This window comes from Mauremys mutica, chromosome 3 (assembly GCF_020497125.1).
Source record: "Mauremys mutica isolate MM-2020 ecotype Southern chromosome 3, ASM2049712v1, whole genome shotgun sequence".
In the NCBI taxonomy this organism is placed as follows: domain Eukaryota; kingdom Metazoa; phylum Chordata; order Testudines; family Geoemydidae; genus Mauremys; species Mauremys mutica.
The window spans coordinates 11470143-11492477 of NC_059074.1; the positions used below are offsets into that span (position 1 = coordinate 11470143).

The 22335-nt window shown below is 49.2% G+C and overlaps 1 protein-coding gene across 1 annotated transcript in view; it reads right to left on the minus strand.

The window, feature by feature from the left end:
- FAM167A (family with sequence similarity 167 member A) overlaps nt 1-17447 on the minus strand; it is a 31156-nt gene extending 13709 nt beyond the window's left edge. The window contains exons 1-2 of the mRNA XM_045010707.1: nt 17185-17447; nt 1178-1735 (exon numbers count right to left, since the gene is read on the minus strand). Coding sequence (XP_044866642.1) covers nt 1178-1549 — 372 coding nt within the window. The 5' untranslated portion in view covers nt 1550-1735; nt 17185-17447. The remainder of the gene's footprint in view (nt 1-1177; nt 1736-17184) is intronic.
- Nucleotides 17448-22335: the final 4888 nt, after the last annotated feature.

Below are 22335 nucleotides of genomic sequence, written 5' to 3' on the forward strand. Positions count from 1 at the left end.
GATTTTAAAAATGGTAAATTTCATGATTTCAGCTATTTAAAGCTGAAATTTCACAGTGTTGTAATTGTAGGGGTCCTGACCCAACAAGGAGTTTGGGGGAGGTCACAAGGTTATTGTGGGGGGGGACTGCGGTACTGCAACCCTTACTTCTGGGCTGCTGCTGGCAGCGGTGCTGCCTTCAGAGTTGGGCAGCTGGAGAGCAGCGGCTGCTGGCCAGGAGCCCAGCTCTGAAGGCAGAGCCGCCGCCAGCAGCAGTGCAGAAGGAAGGATGACACGGTATGGTATTGCCACCCTTACTTCTGGGCTGCTGCCTGCAGAGCTGGGCCCTGAGTCAGCAGCCGCCACTCTCCGGCCGCCCAGCTCTAACAGCGGCAGTGCAGAAGTAAGGGTGACGTGGTATGGTATTACCCTCCCTTACTTCTGTGCTGCGACTGGCGGGGCGCTGCCTTGAGAGCTGGGCACCCGGCCAACAGCCGCCGCTCTGTGGTCACCCAGCTCTGAAGGCAGCGCAGAAGTAAGGGTGGCAATACTGCACCCCCCCTAAAATAACCTTGTGACACCCCCACCCCCCGCAACTCCCTTTTGGGTCAGGACCCCCAATTTGAGAAACGCTGGTCTCCCTGTGAAATCGGTACCGTATAGGGTAAAAGCCCACAAAAGACCAGATTTCACGGTCCGGGATGCTTTTTTCATGGCCGTGAATTTGGTAGGGCCCTACACATCACCCTTATTTTCACTTTAACTAAAATTATATTTGTGGTGTAGTCATGGTATTACTGGAATGCCCCCACCAGCATGAGCTCTCCTGCACCATGCGTGTGAGGTCACAAAGTGCAAGGACACCATTTTATTCTCAAAATGGACCCCTCCGCACAGCTGGGCCCCTGTAATTTTGCACAAGAAGATGGTGTCCTATACACAGGGTGACCTGGCACATATGGTGAGATCACACTGTGGAGAGGGGCCCATTTGGAGAACAAGATGGTGTCCTCCTTGTGGCAAAATTGTCATAACACTGTACCAGCGCATTCCAGCCCCGCTGCTGCTGTACTCTGGCTCAAGGGGCGGACCCCCACATAACCCACGGCAGACCCCACTTTGGGAACCATTGGACTAGACAGTCACTTTAATTTTCTCTTTTAAGACCATTATTTATCTTGGAAAGGAAACCACTTACCAGTTCATTCCTGAGCCAATTCAGAGCTTCCTGAATGCTTTCAAAGCCACTTAGTTTCCCTGAAGTAAGAGTCACCTTCTCCTGGGAAGAACTCCCTTGGAGATGCACCTGCACCTTTCTTAAAGGGGCGGCTTCCTCTGTGGCCTTTTTTTCTTCTTTAACCTCTTCCTCCACAGAGGGCTTGGGGCTCTTCCACGTCTGGTCCTCAAGTTTGGCCTTCCACTCCAAGTAGGAAGGGCGCCTGGTCTCCAGTCTCAGTTTCTCAGTCAGAGCCTTCAGGCTTCTCAGGTGGTCATGGGGGGGTGTGGCATTCTCAGAGGAGGCATCTGCACTGTCCACCACCTCTTCTATTTGGATTCTGGGCAAAGACATCCTCTTGTATAGTAAAATGTTATAGAGGTTGATTGTAAAGTTCAGGGCAACAGCAAAACTCAGGGGATCCTTCTTCTGAGAACAGCTTCCATCTGTTGATTTGATGCACAAAAGCAAGCTCTCGTAAGCCAGCCAGCCACATCAGCTGCTTCTCCGCTCCGGCGTCACTTTAATTACGGAAAACACCTAAAAATAACGAACAATTGTTTTAACTGCAAGGAAAAAAAAAGGAAATGACAGCTGAATGACAGCTCCTCCTAAAACCTGGCTGGAATGCAGCGAGTGAAAAGACGTTATAAACCACCATGCAAAGCTCTTCCTGGGTTATGTTACTTCACTACAGATTCCTGACTCTGTTCTTGGGCAAGAATTAACAAGCTCTAACTTTTAGAGAAACCTTTGTCACGAAGATCTCTTAATCCTTAAGCTTCAGGCCATAACGAGGTCAGGAAGAAAGCCTAGTTCCCCTCTAGTGATAACATAGCATTGCATAACTAGATGCCTTCTGGAGGCTTTACACCTTCCTCTGAAGCATCCAGCATTGGCCGCTGGTGAAGTGAGGCTCTCGATCAAACAGGCTCAGATGAAGTAAAAACTCAGACTTCTAGTCAGAATTCAAGCCAAAGGCAGTTGGGACGTATTTGATTAACTTTTTTTGTTCCAGCCCAGTTTTTCAGACTTTAATGTTTCAGATACAAAGGATTAGGTCTGTTCAAGCATCCGAACTTTTGGTCCCAAGCCATAATATTCAGATCTAGCTCCTCATTTCAGAAGATCGGGAGGAGGGGACAGAGTTTGGCCTGTTATAGATAAAAGGGGTGACTGTGACATACATATCAAGACTGGGGTTCAGACCCCAAATCTTTCCAAAGTTTAGTGTGTTTGGACATGGGATTGTGGGCTCCTTGCCTTCTCTGACATAAACACAGAGCAATCTGTACACTGAAAAACAGAACAAGACCTAAAACCCTACCAAAACAAAACACTCCACTGCACCCTTTGCGGAGAGGAGGAGAGAGCAAGCAACACATGACAGGTGTTAATCACGTCGCTTAATGAATGTACGGTGGTGGGCGCAGTATAAGGGTATCGATAGAATAGAACAGAACTGGAAACAAACCTTTAAACTTTAACACATCTCCACTCTGCTCACACACCTCTTCGTCTGAGACTAACCCTGCACCACCGGCACCTTTCAGTGAGGCGATCAGTATGTTTTACAGACATCACTGCTCTGAGGTAGGCAAGTTTTATTAGTCAGCTGAGATGGCAGTGGATTAAGATATGGGTTCTATTCCCACTGGCTCCCTGTGTGACTGTAGCCATATCACATCCCCTATTTGTGCCTCAGCTTACCCATCTGTAAAATGGAGATAAATGAGGCCAACATGTGATAGCTAAGCATTACCATTGTCACATGGAACGGGATGATGTTAGGCCCAGATAAGTTAAGTGACTTTCTCAAGTGACGCGCTAAGTCTGTGGCTGAACTAGGAATAGATCCAAAGGAGTAAAAACAGAAAACAAAAATACGTGCTGCTGGGTTGGTAGCATGCCCAGAAAGAACTGCCAGTGGATATCCAGCCTTCTAGCTGAATACATTAAATGTTGTAATCTGAGTGATTCAGTAATTCTTCCTGCTATTGACGCCCACGAGGGCCCCTGTAATTTTGAAATTAAGACCATAATTACTCCTCGCAAATCTTTTCAGCGAAGATTCAATTTAAAATAAACACCAGCCGGCAGCAAGGTTTGCCCCACCGCTGCGTGTCGGCAGGGAAACAGACTGGGAAGCTGATAATATACACACAGACAGTCTGTGGGTGGAGAGCTAGTCAAGTGACAGGATTGTTCCTGCTCCCCAAATTAATGGGCGTTATCTTGGGAGCAGGACGGGGCTGCAAAGCTAGAGTTGATTCAAGCTGGCGGCTCTCACTGCGGCTAGTCTGGATGTCTGAGGGAAGCATCAGAGGTTGGCTTTTGGGATCCGCGCACACTGCTGAGGAAGGATGAGTTAGTGGTTACAGCAGGTGGTAGGTGACCTGGGTCCAGTTGCCAGCTCTTCCACAGAGTCTCTGTGTGATCTTGGTTAAGTCACTTGTTCTCCCTGGTCGAGATTTTCAAAGGTATCTAAACACCCAACTCCCATTGAAATCAACAAGAGTGAGGTGCCTATATACCTTTGAGGATGTGGGCCTCTGAGATGCAGTTCCCTTTGTGTGAAATGGGGATATAAATACTTAGTGTTATTTGGATTATGGTAGCGTCTTGCCCTGCCCCCTTTGTGCTAGGTGCTGTACAGATTCTTTTGTCTGTCTTCTCTGTTTAGGTTGCAAAAACTATTCAGAGCAGGGATTGTCTCTCACTGTGTCTGTATGTGGCTAGTACAATAGGATCCTGAAACTACTGATCCAGGATCAGGCCCTTACTGCCAGACAGAAAGTATCAGCTGTCCCTTCACTGGTATTCCCCAGTGGGGAAATTACACTTTCTCTCATTGTCACAGGCTCCTTGGCTCAGGCAGGGGATCAGATTTTTTCTGCACTGAAAGACAAACCTCTGCCATTCGGAGCCTCGAACCCTCGCCACTCTCGCCCCAGGCAAAAATAGGCAATTTTCACCGTGAAACCTCCCAGGCCACCTTGTCTCAAAATGTGCAAATAGATTTTTCTTTTGAACAGCAAAGCCTATTATCCCTCCCACCCTTTCCAAATTCAATGCTGACAAAAGGGATTTTGTTCCAGCTCCCCTCCCCCCAGATATATTCACCTGGGGTCAGAGAGCTAATGCAGAAATGTTTTTGAAAGTTATGAGCACGTAAAAAAAGTGTGTGGAGTTCTAAGAGAACCAGTTTCGTAACCCTAACCCAAATTTGCTCCCCGCCTCTGGCTAGGATAAACAGAGATCCATCATATCCTAGGTTATGTTCAGCTCTTTGCACTGCCTTCTGCACAGGAGTGAATTCCACTCTATAAGCATATGCCACTTTATCAGTGCAATATGGAATATATTACAACTCATGCATAATATAGATCCAATATCCATGGCAACATGCGACATGTTGTATAGGTAAGAAGGAACAGTAACCAGTACACATTATTTATAGCAAATTATTGAGAAGGCTCTGCCTGGACAGAGTGACTTGGTTTGCTTGGTTACTGCTGGCAGGTGACTGCTCTCCCTGGTCTATAAGTGAATATGGCTCTAGCCAGCATTCCTTGTGCACCCATTGAAATCAATGGGCCTTTGCAGTGAGTAGATAATGCTGTGGTTTTGTGTTCCTGCAATGGACTAAGAAGAGGGCATCTTGTGAACTATGAAGAGAGCGGAGACTCACTTGGCTGATTTTTAGAACAGATAAGAAAACAAATCACGTTAATGCAATGCGCAATTCAGCCTGTGGAACCCCCTGCCACATGATATAACTGAGAAAATAGTAAACTCTGAAACAGACTTGGACAGTTATGAAACCGATAACTATAGCAAGTGCAGTAAAAGCAGGGAGGGTAACAATACTCGAGCGCTTTCAATACTCATGACATAGGGTGTAAGCTAATTGGCCCCTGGGAACAGGAAGATATTCCCTGCCCGCAACCTTGGCATTGCACTACATGATGAGATGCATCTTGGGGATTTTATATCTTCCTCTGAAGCATCTGGCACTGGTCACTACTGAAAACAAAATGGTAGTCTACTGTAGTTGGAAAGAATCCTGTGGCACCTTATAGACTAACTGACGTTTTGCAGCATGAGCTTTCGTGACTTGCATCCGAAGAAGTGGGTATCCACCCACGAAAGCTCATGCTGCAAAACGTCAGTTAGTCTATAAGGTGCCACAGGATTCTTTGCTGCATTTACAGATCCAGACTAACACGGCTACCCCTCTGATACTGTAGTTGGGCCATTGATCTGTTCCAGTGGGCATGGCTATTCCTATGTTTCTAAGTGTACGGTGACATCTTTAGCCTTTGAATATTGTTACCCTAGCTGCTTTTACTGTTCGTTTGTTTCACAGTCTACTATTTGCCCCAGTATTATCATGTGGCAGTGGGTTCCGCAGGCTAACTCGCACATTGCATTAACATGATTTTGATAATGATATTAATTAGTCATTTGCAACCTAATGCCTGAACCTCTGCAGGAAAGCGATGCGCTCAAGTCCTTAATATAACTCTGGAGAGACGTCAGGAGAAGCTTCCATCCTGTAGAATGACTCAGCTTCCATCTTGCCTTCATGTCTAGGGCACAGAGAGAGGAGGGATTTGAGGGATGTGGAACCTTCCACTTGCTTTGTCAAAGCCCATTTGGCTGACAGGTAATAATAACATTGCCATTAGAAGTCAATCAGAGGCTGATGAAAGGAAATGGAAGGGGTTGCGCTACGAATGACTCCGTATTAAACAGTGCAATTCATGGCCTTTTACATGGCTGTATAATGGAACGGGCATTTTAAATGACAGACTTTAACATCAACCCTTTCCCCACCCCCCGACAGGTGTCCCGTGGCTTAGCCCACACCTTGTCTTATTTGTCCGCAGAGCACTACGCATTCCCGTGGGCATTCAGCACTGTGGGAGTTCGAGCGCCAGAGACTCACCAGGTTCATTTTATCAGGCTGGATTTTTTGGAGGAGAAAAAAAGGACATAGAACTGAGATTTGGTTAATACTTTGTATCAAATGGAGTGATGTGCAAAAAGCAACGTAGCCCCTTCATTTCATTATGTTTGATGGACGGTACATTATGCTATTTGCCTGTATTATTCTGGATGAGCAGCAAGCGATTCTAATAGCCTTTAACAGGCAGCTCATTTATTCTTTGAGAAGAGAAGAATATACCAAGATGCAAACCCTAGACTTCCCTGGCCCAGAGAAAGGACTTTACTGACAAGCTCTCCAGGTAGCCTCATGGAGCGTGCACTGGACTGGCACCCAGGAAACCAGTTGTCTATTCCCGACCTTGAGCAAGGCACTTCACCTCAGTTCGCCCCTCTTTAAAATAGGGGTAGTGATACTGAACTCTGCCGCAGTGTGCTACAGAACAGCCTGGTATCATTAGTGATAAAAATAGGGGTGATCTATGCACAAATAGCAAAAGGTGTGAACGTAAACTGATTTCAGCGTGAGGCTACGTGAGAACTTTCTGCTTTCAGAATCAAAGAGGCTGCGGTCAATTGTTTTAACCAACGTCAGTGAAATCAATTTTTGCTACTTTTAATCCAAAATAAGTGACTCCCCTCCCCCTCTCTCCCTCCTGCAGACGTGCACCAAAGTAACCAAGTAGGTTTTAGGAACCTGACTGAGTTAAACCAGTGCAAGTCTCTGTGTAAACCAGACTTCTGGGCCGGATCCTGGTGAGAAAAGCAAAGTCCGTCTGAATGATTATTATGATTTGTATTGTAGTGGCATCTAGCAGCCTCAGTCATGGACCAGGACCCCATTGTGCTAGGCACAGGACAAACACAGAACAAAAAGAAGCTCCCTACCCTGAAGAGCTAACAAGCTTAATGGTCCTTCTTCCACATGAGGACCATTGAGGATGGAAATTTTAGCTGCCACTGGCTGGGTTACCTGGGCAATCATGCTGTGGCCACTAATACAGTCAACAGCAGGCGTTGCAACATGAGCCAGGCCCATGGGCGGCGCGTATAAGAGACCAGGGGAGACTAAGCCTCCCCCCAAAAGGCCGGCCACGCAGAGGGGAAATGCCACGGATGCGGCATGGGACACCCCTCTGAAGGCAGCCGGAAGCAAAGCTCCATAGAAGTGGGGGGAGCCCCCACTCTGCCCCGCCCCCCACTCCACCTCTTCCTCTAAGGACCTGCCCTCGTGCCACCTCCTCCCGCCCCTCCTCCACCTCTTCCCCTGAGGCCTCTCCCAGCCTGCCGCTCGCTCCTCTCTTCCCCTCCCACCATTGCTCGCCTAAGGCAAGACAAAGTGATGGGTCCTGGCCCCGTGGTGCCCCCCCTGTTCCGGGACAGCGGTGGGCGGAGAGGAGTGAGCAGCAGGTGGGCGGGGCCTCGGCGGAAGAGGCAGAGAGGAGCGTGCAATGAGCGGAGCAGAGCCTCAGGGGAGGGGTGGAGAAGAGCGAGCGGAGGGTGGGCAGCAGAGACTTTGTGGGAGGAGGTGGAGAGGAGCGAATGGTGGGTAGGGCCTTGGGGAGGGGGAGGGAAGAAACGGAGCAAGAGGGGCCTCAGAGAAGACACAGGGCAGAGACGTGGGGGCAGGGCCATGGTCCAGGCACCGGTGGCCCCCGCCACTTCTAGGTTGCTTCCAGCACTCACAGGTGAGCCTCCTCGAATGCCTGTGCACAGCCCCCACCCTGCTCCAATGCAGGTTTTTGGCTCAGTGGATCCATACGGCATAGAGACCCAGGCCCCTGTCCCATCTCAGATCCTCTCTGGAGGCCTGTCCCAGCCATCTTCATCATCGTGCAGATGGGGGCACGGAGTCTGCTTTGCTACTATTTCCCTCCCCCCGCCACACAGTGGAGCTGCCGCTTTTCAGCTGTTTGGGGGCCATCTCCACCCGCGCTGGACACCACAAGGTTCAGCCCTAGCTAATTAATTCATCAGCATTTCCATGGCACTCGTCACTATCGCATCGGAGCGGCCAGTTAGGCCTACCAGCATCCCCTCCTTCACAGACGGGGTATGTGAGAACAGAGAGGGTCATACGGCAGCCAGTCAGGATAAAGAAAAGAGCCCTGCTTCCCGACCCACGGCCCGAACCACTGCACCACATCCAGCAAGGCAGAACAGCCGGGTGGCATGCAAAGGCTGGGGCCTGTAGATCTATCCAGACTGGAGCTGCTCTTTGTTTTGGGTAGACTCACAGTTTAGCAACTGCAGTTACAGAGGCATCGCTCACCAAGCAGCTCTGATGATCCAGCCAGAACTTACGTCTCCTCTGGCTGTGATCCAGCCAGGCCTTTGGGCTCATGAGGCAGTATCTGTTCTCTCCACGGGCCAAAACATTTCAGGGAACAGGCATAGAATCATAGAATCAGAAGGGACTGCAAGTGGGTGTCCATCTAATGGACGTTCATCTCTGCTGCACGGCTTACAATGAATGGGGCGCCTGGGCCTCTCAAATGGAGTAACGAAACATTGCATTGGTGCTGAGTCCCGCCTGCCCACTGAAGCCAATGGGAGCGGAGGGTGCTGAGCATTTCTGGCCCCAAACCCATGGGAGTTCCATGCGAACAGCTCTCACCGCCAGTAGCAAGGGACACCCGTGTAATGGAGGGGCTGCTGCTAGAGGGGGCCCACCTGATCCCATAGGTGCCGACTTCCCCTCTTCCCAGCGGGTGCTCAGCCCACCCCGCCCCTGGCCCCACTCCTGCTCTGCCCTCACCCCGCCCCCATTCCCCCAAAGTCCCGCCCCCTTTCCACCCCCATTCCACCCCCTTCCTCTAAGTCCCCACCCCTGCCCCCCCTCTTCTCCACCTCCTCCCCGAGCGTGTCATGTACCCACTCCTCCATCTCCCTCCTGGAAAGTCCTAAGTGCCGCCAAACAGCTGTTAGGCCACTGGGAGGGAGGGTGAGGAGCGGGGATGCAGCACGTTCGGGGCAGGCTGCGGGGAGAAGGAGACGAGGAGGTGGGAGTTTGGCTGCTGGTGGGTGCAGAGCACCCACTAATTTTCCCCCCTGGGTGCTCCAGTCACAGAGCACCCACGGAGTCGACGCCTATGCCTGTTCCCCCTTCCCCCTGTCCTGTGTATGCTGAATTCCCGCCTTTCCATGGGTAAGCCATGCCTGCTCGGTGTGGTTCTCTGTCCCCCTCTAGTGGTAACTAGGCCAACTAGCAATCGATGAGCCTGCTACAGCCTTGGCCACGTTAGTTGAGACAGTAGAAGCTCATGCATTAAAATCCAGAGGTCCTGGTTTTGATCCCTGCTGCCGACAACTCCAACCAGGGGTGTCAGTGTTATACACATATGATCAGTAGAGGAGCCAGGGGGGCATGTCTGTGCCTGCTAATTCCCTGCCCTCTGCAGGTTCACACTGTGCCCAAAGAGCACTGTACAGACAGAGAAGCAAAGACATGGTCTCTGCTATAAGATGCAGGGGGTAGATGAGGAGGCAGGGTGTGGGTGACCAATAGAACAGGGTGCAGTTACTTATGGCTGCTATGTAAATATCTTGCTGGTTCTTGTAGGTGTATTGACTTTAATTTAATTGCCAGATAAGGAGGTTAGGCAGAGGAGCTTCCAATTACACTAGAAAGATCTGGAAAATGGGGTGTGGGCGTGCTTCCCTCCGGCAGCATACAGGAAGGTGGGGTAATTAGACACACCAGCAATGTTAATTATGTGCATTGTAGTAGCACCTAGAGGCATGAAATGAGATTAGATCCCCATCACGCTAGATATGTGCAGACAATCACAGCCCTGAAGAGCCCAGAATCTAAATCAGAAGACAAAGGACTGATTATTAGTCCCAGTTTGCAGATGAGGAACTGAGAGCAAGTGACTTGGCCAAGCGCACACAGGGAGAGCTGGGGAATTGAACCCAGATCGCCTGGGTTTTAGAGCTTTGCTTTAACCACAAGGTGAGTCTTTACCAGGATCGCTAAGAGCAGCCCTTCTCTCCTTACATGAGTAGCACCTGCCCATTGATGTCAATGAGATTACTCATGTGAGTAAGGGCTGCAGGATAGGCTCCCAATGGCTAGATGCGGCATGTTTCTGAGTACTCATGATGATAAGGGGGCACCAGTCATGGAGCAGGACCCTACTGTGCTTGGTGCTGAACAAACACAGGACAAAGGGATGACCCCTGATTCCAAGAATTTACAATCTAAGTCTAAGACAAGTCCAAGTGGAAGATGACAAGCGTCTGGGGGGCAGGACCATCCCTTTGCTACAGCCTCTTGCGAGGTGTCGAGCAGAGGTGGCTGGAAAACAGATTTTCTGTCAGGCAAAAAAAAAAGAGAAATAAAAAAGAAATAAATAAATGTGTCCCTAACTGGGACAAACAGCTAAAATGTCAGCTATGTTTATGAAACGACATTCTGAACAAAAATTCACATTGGGTCAATCAAACCTTTTATTTCAATACATTCAAAATGTTTCTTTTCTAATTTTTTTGTATCAATTAAAATCAATTTCTAAACAAAAGGTTGTTTTGATGGGAAACAGCCCAACTTTTCAGTCTGCAAATGTCAAAGTGGGACATTTAGGCATTTTCAGAACTTTTTTTTTTCTCCATTTTTTTCTTTTTCAAAATGAAATTTCATAGAAACTCATGAAAAAAATGCAGTTTCATCAAAGCGGCGTGACCTTTTCCGACGGAAAACTGCTTGGCAGAAAAATGTCCAGCCAGCTCTGATGTCCACTTCTCAAGTCTCATTGAAGATACTCAGAGCTCCGGCTGCTCTGCACATGGCAGAATTGAGCCCTGAAGGGAGCAGTTTTCTATCCCTCCTGAGCCTTAGGTTTGCGTTGAACAATTTACGGCTTCATCTCCTGCCAAAGGAGGGGGAAGAAATTGCTTCACTCTCTCTAGGGTTGACTTACTTCCTGGGTATGTTCGGGGAAGGTGAGGAGAGCTATTGCTTGCTGCTGTCACCCGCTGACCTGCACCTACGGGAGCCGGGAAGCAATGGCTAGTTGCACTGCACAATCTGCAGTGAGTTTGCTGTGGGGCTGGCGGGGAGAAGCTCGCAAACGTTGCCATAGAGATTAGAATAGGGCAGGAAGCTGGCTCCACTCTCCCTGTGACCATTAACAAGCAGCTTTCCCCCTGCATCCATATGCCAGCCAGTTCTTAGTGGAACCGCATCACAGGTGTGCGGTGGGGAGGGTGCAGATGGTGCCGATGCTGGGAACAATGGTGGCTCGCCCTTTTGGCCTGCGGTTTCCAATCAGGGATGGGATGCTGATACTCTTGGGTTGAATAGTCCCTTGCTCCACAAGTGGCCAATGAATGGGGCTGCTCATGGAGGAAGATTTCACTCCGCCTGAGGAAGGGGTATCAGAATTCGGCGGCTTTGGTTTAGCAAAAGGAGCATATTTGGGGAATTGTGTTGCACGGATCTGTCTCAGTGCACTTATACACCGAAACATACGCAGCACTGGTGGGACAAAGAGCGGGTGGATAAATAACAGTCCTTGCATAATGGAGAGACTGAAAAGACCTGTCATCTGTCCATCCCCAGGGCTCTGTGGAGGATTGCTCTCCCGGCATTACATTAGAGCACGGGAATGTCTGATCTATTACTGTATCGTTTGCCATATGTCCCTGCCGCACGTCTCCATTTCCATAATATCCTTCAATAGCCTGCAACAACCTTCAGTCCCAAGAATCAAGAAGGAAAAAACTGTGTTCAAGACTAGTCTCTCTCTGGGCCTGATCCAAAGTCCTTCAATGTCATTGGGAGTTTTCCCATTGACTTCAGTATGTGTTCGATCGGGCCCTCTGGGGATAGGTGTGTAGGAAATATGACATGCAGCGGTACAGCTTAAAGGACTGATTTTCATATGGTGACATTACTCATGGGTAGCGAAGCCATGAATGCATTATGCAGGTCGCTGCGGAGCAAACCTTTCTACTGTAGGACCACTATCTAGCATCATGTCCTCCTTCGACACGCTCTCAGGCTGTGTCTCCACTTACGGAGGTGTGTAGAGTCCAGACACTGCATGCCCCCCTAGCATGGGTATAAACAGCAGTGGAGACGGTGAGGCACTGCCTAGGTGAGTAGAAACAAACCTGAACCTTAAGGTATGTACCCTGCATGGCTCTCTACACCCCCAAGCAGCATCTTCTCTGTCTACATTGCTAGTTTTAGCAGTATAGTGTCCTGCTGCCGGAGCCTTTCCCCATTGTCTCCCCCCACACCAGAGCCTTTCACCGCCATGCATAGCTACACAGCGCAATGTGGACACAGCTTGCTTTTCACTGCGGCGTGTAGCTCTACGTACCCTACACACCGCTGCCAGTGTAGACAAGGCTACAGACACACACATACGCGGACTGGCTGGATCTGAACACGTTTCGTTACGGAACAAATATGTTCAAGAAAAAACACTTTGGGAATGTTTTAGATCATTTTACATTTTTTACTAGGACCAGTTCTTGAACCTGTACTGGCTTAGTGCCCAGGGGACCTCACCTCCACAGGTGCAGACAGGCATAGCTCCCCCCTGAGTGCAACCGCATGGGGCTGAGGTATACAAGGCTCCACATCTGAGCTAAAGTAACTTTTCTGAACTCCCAAATGTCACAATTTTAAAGTCTGACTGTTTCCCCCAAAGTCTATGATCATACTTCTTGCCTCTCACCCTTTGTCTGTTAGCTCTTCAGCTCAGGACTGTTTCTTACGATGTGTTTGTACAGCACCTAGCACCATGGGGTCCCAACCTGGATTTGAACCTGGAGGTACTATTGTAATACCACAAGTTCCACCACTAACACAATGACAACTAAACACATTGGCTGGCTGCTGATGCTAGCTGGAACAGCAGTGAAATAGTTAATGCTGAGTTATCACCAGTGTTCCCACCATTGTTCCTTCTTCACGGTAATAAAACCTGATCGCGCAGTCCCATGTACCAGCACCAGCTCTGGACTCCTCCCAGCTCATAAACATATTGTCTTTCCTATGGCAGCCCTGGCAGCTGGGGGAGAACATTCCCACCCTAGGCTCGCATTGCGTGGCATCCTTTACATTCCAGTCGCAAGCAAATGAAGTCAATGGAAAGACCCCCATTGATTTCAACAGGTTTTGCATCGGGCCCTAAGTCTGGTCCCCAGACTGTGTGAGGCGAGTAGAAGAGCTGAGCTTTTTTCACTTGCTGCTACCTGTAATTAGGCGATGCGTCCTGGCCCTTTCCTTTGTTGCTTCTCTCAAATAATGATCCGGAAGATCCAGCGAGGGGAGCCGTGGGGGCCGGCTGACCTATCGCTCGCTGGTTTGCAGGGGAGATGAAACCAATTCACCAGACTTCAGAAAAAGAACAAAGCTGTGATGAAAAAGGATTCAGGGAAAAGGGAGGGGACCGGCCCTGTCAAACACACCCAGCCAGCAGCACTGCATTCCCCGGTCCTCCCTGACGGAGAGAATTCAGTGCCACTGACCTAGCATTGCCTTGTGAATCTGCTCTTCTTTCTGCAGGGGGAGGGCTGTTTGCCCAGAGAGGCCCTAAAGATTACAAACTAGTATTTTCCCAAGCGTCTCTCTGAGCACATAATATACCCAGGCTCGCTGATCCTGATCCTGATCCTGAACACCCGTGACTCCCCCTGGCCTCACTCTGCGGGGAGCAATGAAGATTTTGTTCCCTACATTTTATAGGACTTTTTCCAGGCTAATTTCAAATCTCAGTGGTCAGTCTCAGGGCTCCACTGTATAAACACAGAGGTAGGCAGGGTCCCCACAAGCGAAGATGCTACCCCGCCTTGTCAACCTCGAATAATTCCCCACACTTCCCAGGTGTGCACAGCCCGAGTTAGGGGGGGAAATCCTGGCCCCACTGAAGTTTTGCTATTGATTTCAATGGACCCTGGATTTCACCCGTAGCGTTTAATTCTGACTTCTTCCCCGGAGGCCAGCGTCCAGCTTTTTGCATACGGCAGGAGCTCATCCTCAGCCAATTGCAGCTGGTCCTCACCTCCTGTTATGCACAAACCCAGCCAGGGTCTGACCAGTACCCGTGTGGGAAAGAGAAGCAGTTCTGGAACTGCCCTGGGTGGAGCTAAAGGCTGGCCTTTCGGAAGCACTCAGGTCCCATTTGACAACAGACTAAGCAGCTGTATAGCCAAGGGAGCCCAGCCCGCTGGGTGCAGATCCCTTCTGAAAACACAGGCACTGCTGGGTGCCAGGCACTTTGCAAATCCGGCCCTGCCTACCTAGGAGCTGAGCTCTGTTGAAAATCTGGCCCCATTGTGAGTGCAGAGCAGTTGGAAGCCTGGCCCTGAGCTCTTTTAAACATGCTGGTCCCTCGCCACAGCCTTGTGCCATCGATGGGGGCTCCTGGCAGGGCTTTCGACCCACCACCCCAAATGAGGGAGAGTAATTAGCCATTGGAACCCCTGGCCCAGGGACACGACCCACTGAGGTCATTGCATGGAGATTGGATGGCGTTCTCAGAGGTATGCCCTGGCAGGGAAATGCGGCTGGGGCTCGGTGCAGGGATTGCTGGGTGGAATTCTTAGGAGGCGTGACTAGGATGATCACAATGGGCCCTTCTGGCCTTAAAATCTAGGATGCTGTGAATCCATCCTGGAGCGCCTGAATGCACAGGGGCAGTGTGGACGTTAGCCCTGCTGTGCACTGCTCCCCCCCCCACCCTGCCTGCTTCAGGATGGTTTGTGCCCTGGCAGTGCCAGGAAGGAGCAGCCCCTGATCCACAAAGCACAAGAATGGTGATCCTCGCCTGGGGGTGAGGCAGGCTCCTTGTGCCCAGCTGCACACAGGTCAGACACACCCTCTTGCTGAAGGTCCCAAGGGATCTGGGCTTGTGCTCTTCCCTGCCTCTCCGCTGTCTGCTGCCCTTCACTCCAGAACCAGCTGCGTTCCACTGGGGCTGTGTGAACAGAGGCAACAAAGCGCTGAGGGGTCCTTGGCCTGTGTAAACGTAAAGCAAAGCGTTCTGACTCCTTATAGGGATGAATGAAAAATACCTCTCTCCCTGGGAGCTGTGGGGAGGGAGTCAACTCTTTACATACAGGAGGGAATTTAGCCTGGCGAGGGGTTTCTTGTAGACGTTCTTTACTCCATTCAGGGCTTGATCCTGTGAGCTGCTGAGCACCCTGCACATCCACTGAAGTTTTTAGGAATGGATGCAGCTCAGGGCAGCTCCCTGCAGCTTGTAATATTGGGCTCCAAGTCCAATCCAGGTACAGGGGGGTCGGTCTCCATTGTCTGCCACAGCTATTGTTCCATACTCTCTGTCTCATCCAGTGCCGTGCCTTAGTATGTGATCCATACAAACACACGGCTGATTCATTTCTTTACCAGGCATTCACCAGCATTGTCAATCCAGCCACGATTGTTTAAAGAGGAATTGACAGCTAACTGCCCCCGAAAGATTCCAGCTTTGCTAACTACCAGAGGGTCAGGCTCCTCTTTCCTGGACTCAGTTTCTCTGCTATGTTTTAAAAACTCTGGCGGCGGAGAGTTTATGATCCTAGAATCATAGAATATCAAGGTTGGAAGGGACCTCAGGAGGTCATCTAGTCCAACCCCCTGCTAAAGCAGGACCAATCCCCAACTAAATCAGGTGATGATGAGCAGAACACATATACAAAATGAGTTTGTAATGATCACAGGACAAGAGGTAACATTTAAATAAGCATTAACAGACAGTCCTGCTTTAGCAGACAGATGAGAAATGTTAACTCTTCGAACACCAGTCAACGCCACATTTTAAAACTATGGCACTTAAAGAAACAAATCACTGGAATCTACTTACAGCAGAATCTCCCAAATTTCTACTGACAACCGGGAGCTCCACTGAACTTTGTAAATTAGGAAATCCATGAGCAAACAAAGCAAAGATAATCAGTCCATCGCCAGGTGGACCAGGGTTTATTTACTGGAAAGGAGCAGTTTGGTTGTATTCATGTTACTAATGTTGTAATCACAGCAAATATGCTGTTGTATATTTCATAAGGGCAGAGAAGTCTTAATACTAAGAGAGCTGGCTGTGCTGGAATCTTTACTGAGAAGTAGAGAGAGATCCCCGTAGTAATGTACGGGTGTGTCAATTATACAGCGCGTGGACTGGCGGTGTTCTGCTGTGCTATGATTAAAGAAACCCCCAGCCAGTGTAAAAGGCTTTGCAAGAGTTCTGGATTTTTTCCCAGTGTTAGAATAGCCTGTATGGGCCATCTCCTCAGCTGATGTAGATCGGTAGAGTTCTGGTGGAGCTGATTTGCTTCAGTTGAGGATCTAGCACCGTGTCTGACGGAATGACAATAGCTAAACCTGAAAACACCTCCCCCAGGGCAGCCCGTCATGCCTACACCTAGCACCCCAACATTCACTTGCACTGTGTCGGGGCTTTGAGCAGCAGATGATTTTCCCTTACGTGGACCAGACTCTGCTCAGTTCCACCGGCGTCAGTCTAGGCATTTTCTATTGACTTTGGCCAAGTTAGCCCTCACCCAGATCCCGCTTACAGCCATGGAACCGAGCAGGGAATCTGTTCCTGTACAGGCTAGCTGGGAATCTAACTGAATGTCCTTGATGGGTTTTTTGGGGGGATGCAGCAGCCACTCAGGGCCAAATTCTGCTCTGACCCTGCCACAAGCCCATTCAAAACAACAGCGCTGCACAGGGTGTAGTCCCTGAATGGATTTTGGCAAGCCACAAAAAGTGTGCATTCCGGGGTGCACACCTCTGGAGCACATGAGCACACAGGATAATGCCCGTTCCTGAACTATGCTGGGTTAGCATGGACAGCTCCCACCAATGGGCTCTCCACTCTACCTCCACCCACTTCACAGGCTCAGATACCAATATCTGACCATTGTCCATATTACCAGGGACCAAAAAAAAAGACCTGTTAGGCCATCGAGTCAATCCTCCTGCTAGTGCATCTTTTATTTAGCACGTCGCTCCATCGTCTGGGTGAAACTACGGTTTACTACAACCCACGTTAAGAAGTAAAAGAAGGAATCAAACTTACCGGGGGCTGAGTGACAATTACTATGCCAGAGACATATTTTTTTGCTCTGTCGCGCCTTCAGCCTCTGGTTTGCAACTTGGGGTTTGCGAAGCTCGGTCAGTGGTGCCATCAGGTTTCTGTCTTGCTCTTGTCTCTGGCTTGCTGCTGAAATCTCTCTGTGTCTATGTGTGTGTGTGTGTTTTAAGGGCTTTTTTTTCGGTGGTTGCGTCAGGCCTGTTGCCTGGATACAGGCGAGCTATTCCAGTTGGAGCTTTTCAGTCCAGATTTTCTGTCTTCCTCTCATTCACACCACTGAGCCCTGGACCCTACCTCCCACCAAGGAATAACCCTGAAGAGACCTGAAAGGGAGCAGCAGCTGGGCTGGGTCCTAAACACCCCCAGGTTCAGCTCGTTTGGGTAAGGAGCAAAGGAGGGCCGGGTGCATGAGACGCGAAGTCAGTGTAGCTGACAAAGCAGCTGGGTTGCTGGCACTTGTTGAGGATGGCAAGCCCAGATGCCTGAGATGTAATAAACCAGATGGAATAAACAAGATGTAATAAAAACAACAGGAGTCCAGGGTATTTCAAAATGTGCCAATGGCTCTTGCATGAAGACTCCCTGGCATGAAGCAACTCCAGAGCCACCCCAGGATATTCCTATTTGGGACAATTACCAGCGGTGGTTTGAATATTTTGCTTTTGCTTATTGGTTCCCAGACCAGGCTGCTTGGACAGAGGCCACAGAGCAGTCATGGGGGGCCTGTGGGGGGAGCTTTGAAAGCCCTTTGTTCAGATCCAGATCCTGAGAGCTACTGAGCACCTCCTGAGTAGGGCTGAGCTCTGAACGACTAGGTACATGAGTGAAAACATGTTTCTCTTATAAGACCTATGACACCGTCTGGCCCTGGCTACACGAGCCAGTGAAACAGTGTTATGTGCTTTTCTAGCAACAACCCCCCCTTGTGTTTAAACATTTCTTACTGGAAAGGTGCTCAGATGCCTTCAAATCTCAGGGCTGGTCCACAATGGAAGCTTACATTGGCACAGCTCCATCTCTCCAGGGTGTGAAAAATCCCCCCCCCCCCCCAGGAGACATCGCTGTGCCGACCCCTATGTAGGTTGATGGAAGAACTCTTACCGCCTCTCAGGGAGGTGGCTTGACGATGCTGATGGGAGAACCCCGCCCGTCACTGTAGAGAACGTCTACACAGCGGTGCAGCCGCAGCCCTGCCGCCGTAGTACTTTCAGTGTAGTCATAGCCTCAGAGACTGAAAGAGATCCTGGATGGCCAGAAGCTAGCTCAGCCCAGATTCACCAAAGCCCTATGCCTTGGGATGGATTTAAACACTGTGCTTAAGTGAGTAAAGAGCAGTGGCTGCCAGGTGTCGGGCTGAATTTAATCCCTTTCTAGCAATGTTAAAGTTTAACCCTTTGGAGACTTGTAAAGCACTTTTCACCTTAGTATCTAAGTATCTGTGCCTGACTTTAAACCTGACTGTGGTTTGCAGTGTTGTGGTATCCGTGTCGGTCCCAGGATATTAGAGAGACCAGGCGGGGGAAGTCAAATCTTTTATTGGGCCGACTCCTGTTGGGGAGAGAGACGAGCTCTCCAGCATGAGCGCGGTGTAAGCTCGAAAGCTCATTTCTCTCACCAATAAAAGATATTGCCTCCCCGGCCTTGTCTCTTTAAAACACATTGAGCATTCAGCATTTGTCTGTCTGGCAGTTTGGAAGTTGCTAGTGCTCTGAAGGGTTAAACCCTTTCATTCCCCATCCCCACCTTCACATACTGCTCTTAAGCTTTTGTGAGAGAAATGCATGACCTCCCCCTTTGTATAGGTCAGGGGAAAAAATGTCTCCCACTCTACTTTCTTTGCCTTCCTCTCTCTGCTGCACACCAGGGCCATTCACATGGCACACACACAGCAGCGAGAACTCAGCTCCTCCTGCTCCCACAGGACAGGCCCGTATGTAAAAGGAGACTCTCCTGTAGCTGTTAGCAGAGCAGGGCCTATGACACACAGCTGAGCAGTGCTGATCCCAATCAAGAAAAAGCTGTGGCATCGAACACACTAGCCAGTTCTTTACAGTCGATGGATTACACCTGGAATTTTTAAAGGGAGTGGGGAGCCTCCTTTGAAAAATCACAGCCTAAGGATGGGATTGTCCAAAGTATCTAGGCGATTTACGGAATGTCTCCTTGTTCTGTGTTTGTACAGCACCTCGCACAAGGGGGTCCTGCTTATGACTGGGGCACTCCCACGATAATAATAAATAACAATAATGGTGATAATAATATGTGCCCGACTAATCATACACCATAAATGTCCAAGGCATTGATGAAGCTAACAGCTCGCAAACAGCCCACGGGGCAGAAATATGATTTTCAGTCCAGATAACAAACACATTTGAAAAAAAATCAAAGTTCATTTGTGGATAATTTGCAAATAAGTGGGGGCAGGAGAGGAAAACTTATCAAGTTAATTATTTGCTGCACAGAGTTTGCCCTGCTCTTCCTCTTGAGGAATTTGGATTCCATCCAGTAGAGGGCAGTGTTGCGAATTCATCAGCCAGTCCATTACAGTGTTAAAGATGGCTTCTCCCCAAGGTGTGTGTCTGATCTGAGTTAGTGATTTAAGACTTCATTCTGGTTTATGAGTCATCTGAGCCACTTAAATGAACCATGTTTCTATATATAGTCAGGTGCCAGGAGGGAGGGGTTTAGATTATTATTTATATTAACTAATGCGAAAAAATCACATAATTTGGATGTAGCTTTGAAAACATTCAGTGTGGATGCATAAAAAATATATGATCTGGAGTTTGTGTTTGAAAATAAAACTGTGTGTTTCTCCCATCCCTTTCCCACCCCGCCGCTCAGTAATCACACCACTTATTTGACCCGATCTGCTTGCCTGTCCACCATCGTATTAGATTTCTTGGTCTCTGGCTCCCGTACATTGCCATTGGTGGGCTTCATCTTCCAGCAATGTCCCTGTCAATGCATCATTGCCTAGTACTTATCAAGGGCTTTCTCAAGTCAACACACTGAAAACTTGGTTGCTAGGTCCATCGTACTGGACTGGCTTATTGTGGGTTTGCCGATCCACATGACGTCAAATGGAGTTGTGATTATTGTATGTCGGTGAATAGAGAGCATCATAAGTGTCCCTGGCATTTTACAGATGCATAAAACACGAAGAGACATGCTTCCCACCCCAGAGTCTAGCCTGGGCAGATCTGACATGGGACGAAGGTTCAAAGGCAGGTGCTTGTGAGCACGCCTGCCAGCAGCAGATCCTCAATGACAGGCTTCATGGGAAAATACCCTTTAAGAAGGGATTGGAAGGAAATACTGAGCCTTGGTATACATCATAAATAATAATAATAATAGGCTTTGTAGAGCACTTTATATCTGCAGATCTCAATGCACTTTACAAACGAGGTCAGTACCATTATCCTCCTTTTACAGTTGGGGTAACTGAGGCAAACGCCAGGAAGGGATTTGCCCAAGATTACTTAGCAAAGCAGGAAATTGAACCCAACTCTCCAGAAGCCCAGCCACTAGGCCACACTGGCTCCCCTCCACGGGCTGCTCCAAGCACAGGGTAGCATCCAACAAGGCCCAAGGGCCAGAGTGGGAAAGGAAGACATCCCTTTCCAACTGTACAGGGAGATTTGTAATGAGCAAACAGAGGGGTAGGCGGAGCAAAATGAGCGTGAGGTGGGGAGGTGGAGTCATGCAAAGCGAGGCCAGTTCTTTCTATCCTGCATGGCTTTGTTTACACTAAAGTTTCTCTGAACCCATGTGAATTGGATGCTGGTTAATTCAATTTAGCTAACACCTTTGCCTGGACTTTCACCAATTTTTTCCAGGTTTTTGGCTTCCCAAACACGTGTGACTTGGACTAAACAACTGGGGAGGGGCCGGGCCCTACTCACCAATGTGTTCGCCAAGTCAGTTGACAATAATTAACTTGAGCTAAAAGCCATGCCCTGTAACTAACACTATACTGTAGTAAAGGTGTGAGTTGGGAAGCTGTAGTGATCACAGCCTGTGGAACAGCATGGGGAGATTAGGGTTATATTGCTGGGGGGAGCAGGGCGTGAGTCTGGATAAAGGGCATGGGTACAAATTAGGACCCCAGCCCACCCCATATAGGCACAAGATTGTCTGATTATTGCTCCCTCCCGTGCTCCGTGCCTCAGTTTCCCCCTCTGTGAAAGGAGGCTGACGATACTTTGCTTCACAAGGGCGCTGCGAGGATAAATTCAGGACTGTTTGTAAAGTGCTTTGAGATCCTCTGATCAGGTGTAAAATATAATCATTCCTACACTTCCATGCGGGTGTTGCCCTTCGCGGCAACAGTATAAAATAATCATTACAAAATGCACATTTAGGCCTCAGTCCCGCACTGAGTTCCAGACAGGCGGGCCCAGGAGGAAGACCTGCAAGTTACATAAGAAAAGCACCCAGACCCCTGCATATTAGAATGGCATGCAGCTGAGTTTAAACGTTAATAAGAAATTCTGTTCTAACCAGCAAATAAATGAGTCATTTACTTGCACAATAAAATCAATACACACTCAAACAAAGGCTGGAGAACTGCGTTACCACAATGATGAGCCGGCGCTGACCCCCTGTTCATATTCTATTCATATTTGTGTAACTGATTTCAACTCGGCACATTCAAAGTTGCCAGGAATACACAGGAATTGACTTCAGTAGGCTTGGGAGCAGGCCTTACATCAGTAACTAAATCGCTGTAGTACAAAAAAGAACCATTGATGGCCCAATCTTGATGCTTATTTATCCATCAGTCACTGCTTTTATGGAGCACTTGCCCTGCAGAATGCATCTCCGAACAACGGACTGGGTGCCAAATTATGTCTAGTCCAGTGTGAATCTGCGAAAGGAGGAGTGGGCTGGGCCTATGCGACATTGGCACTCCCCTCCTGGCATGTCGATACACACCTAGGTCAGGTCTATGCTAAAAAGTTAGGTCAATCCAGTGTCGCTCAGGGGTGGGGAAAATTCACGTGTGTAGTTAAGCTGACCTAACCCCCCGTGTAGACGGCCCTAAGGTGTAGGCGCCAACTCCAGGGGTGCTCTGGGGCTGGAGCACCCACGGGGAGAAATTAGTGGGTACTCTGCACCCACTGGCAGCCAAGC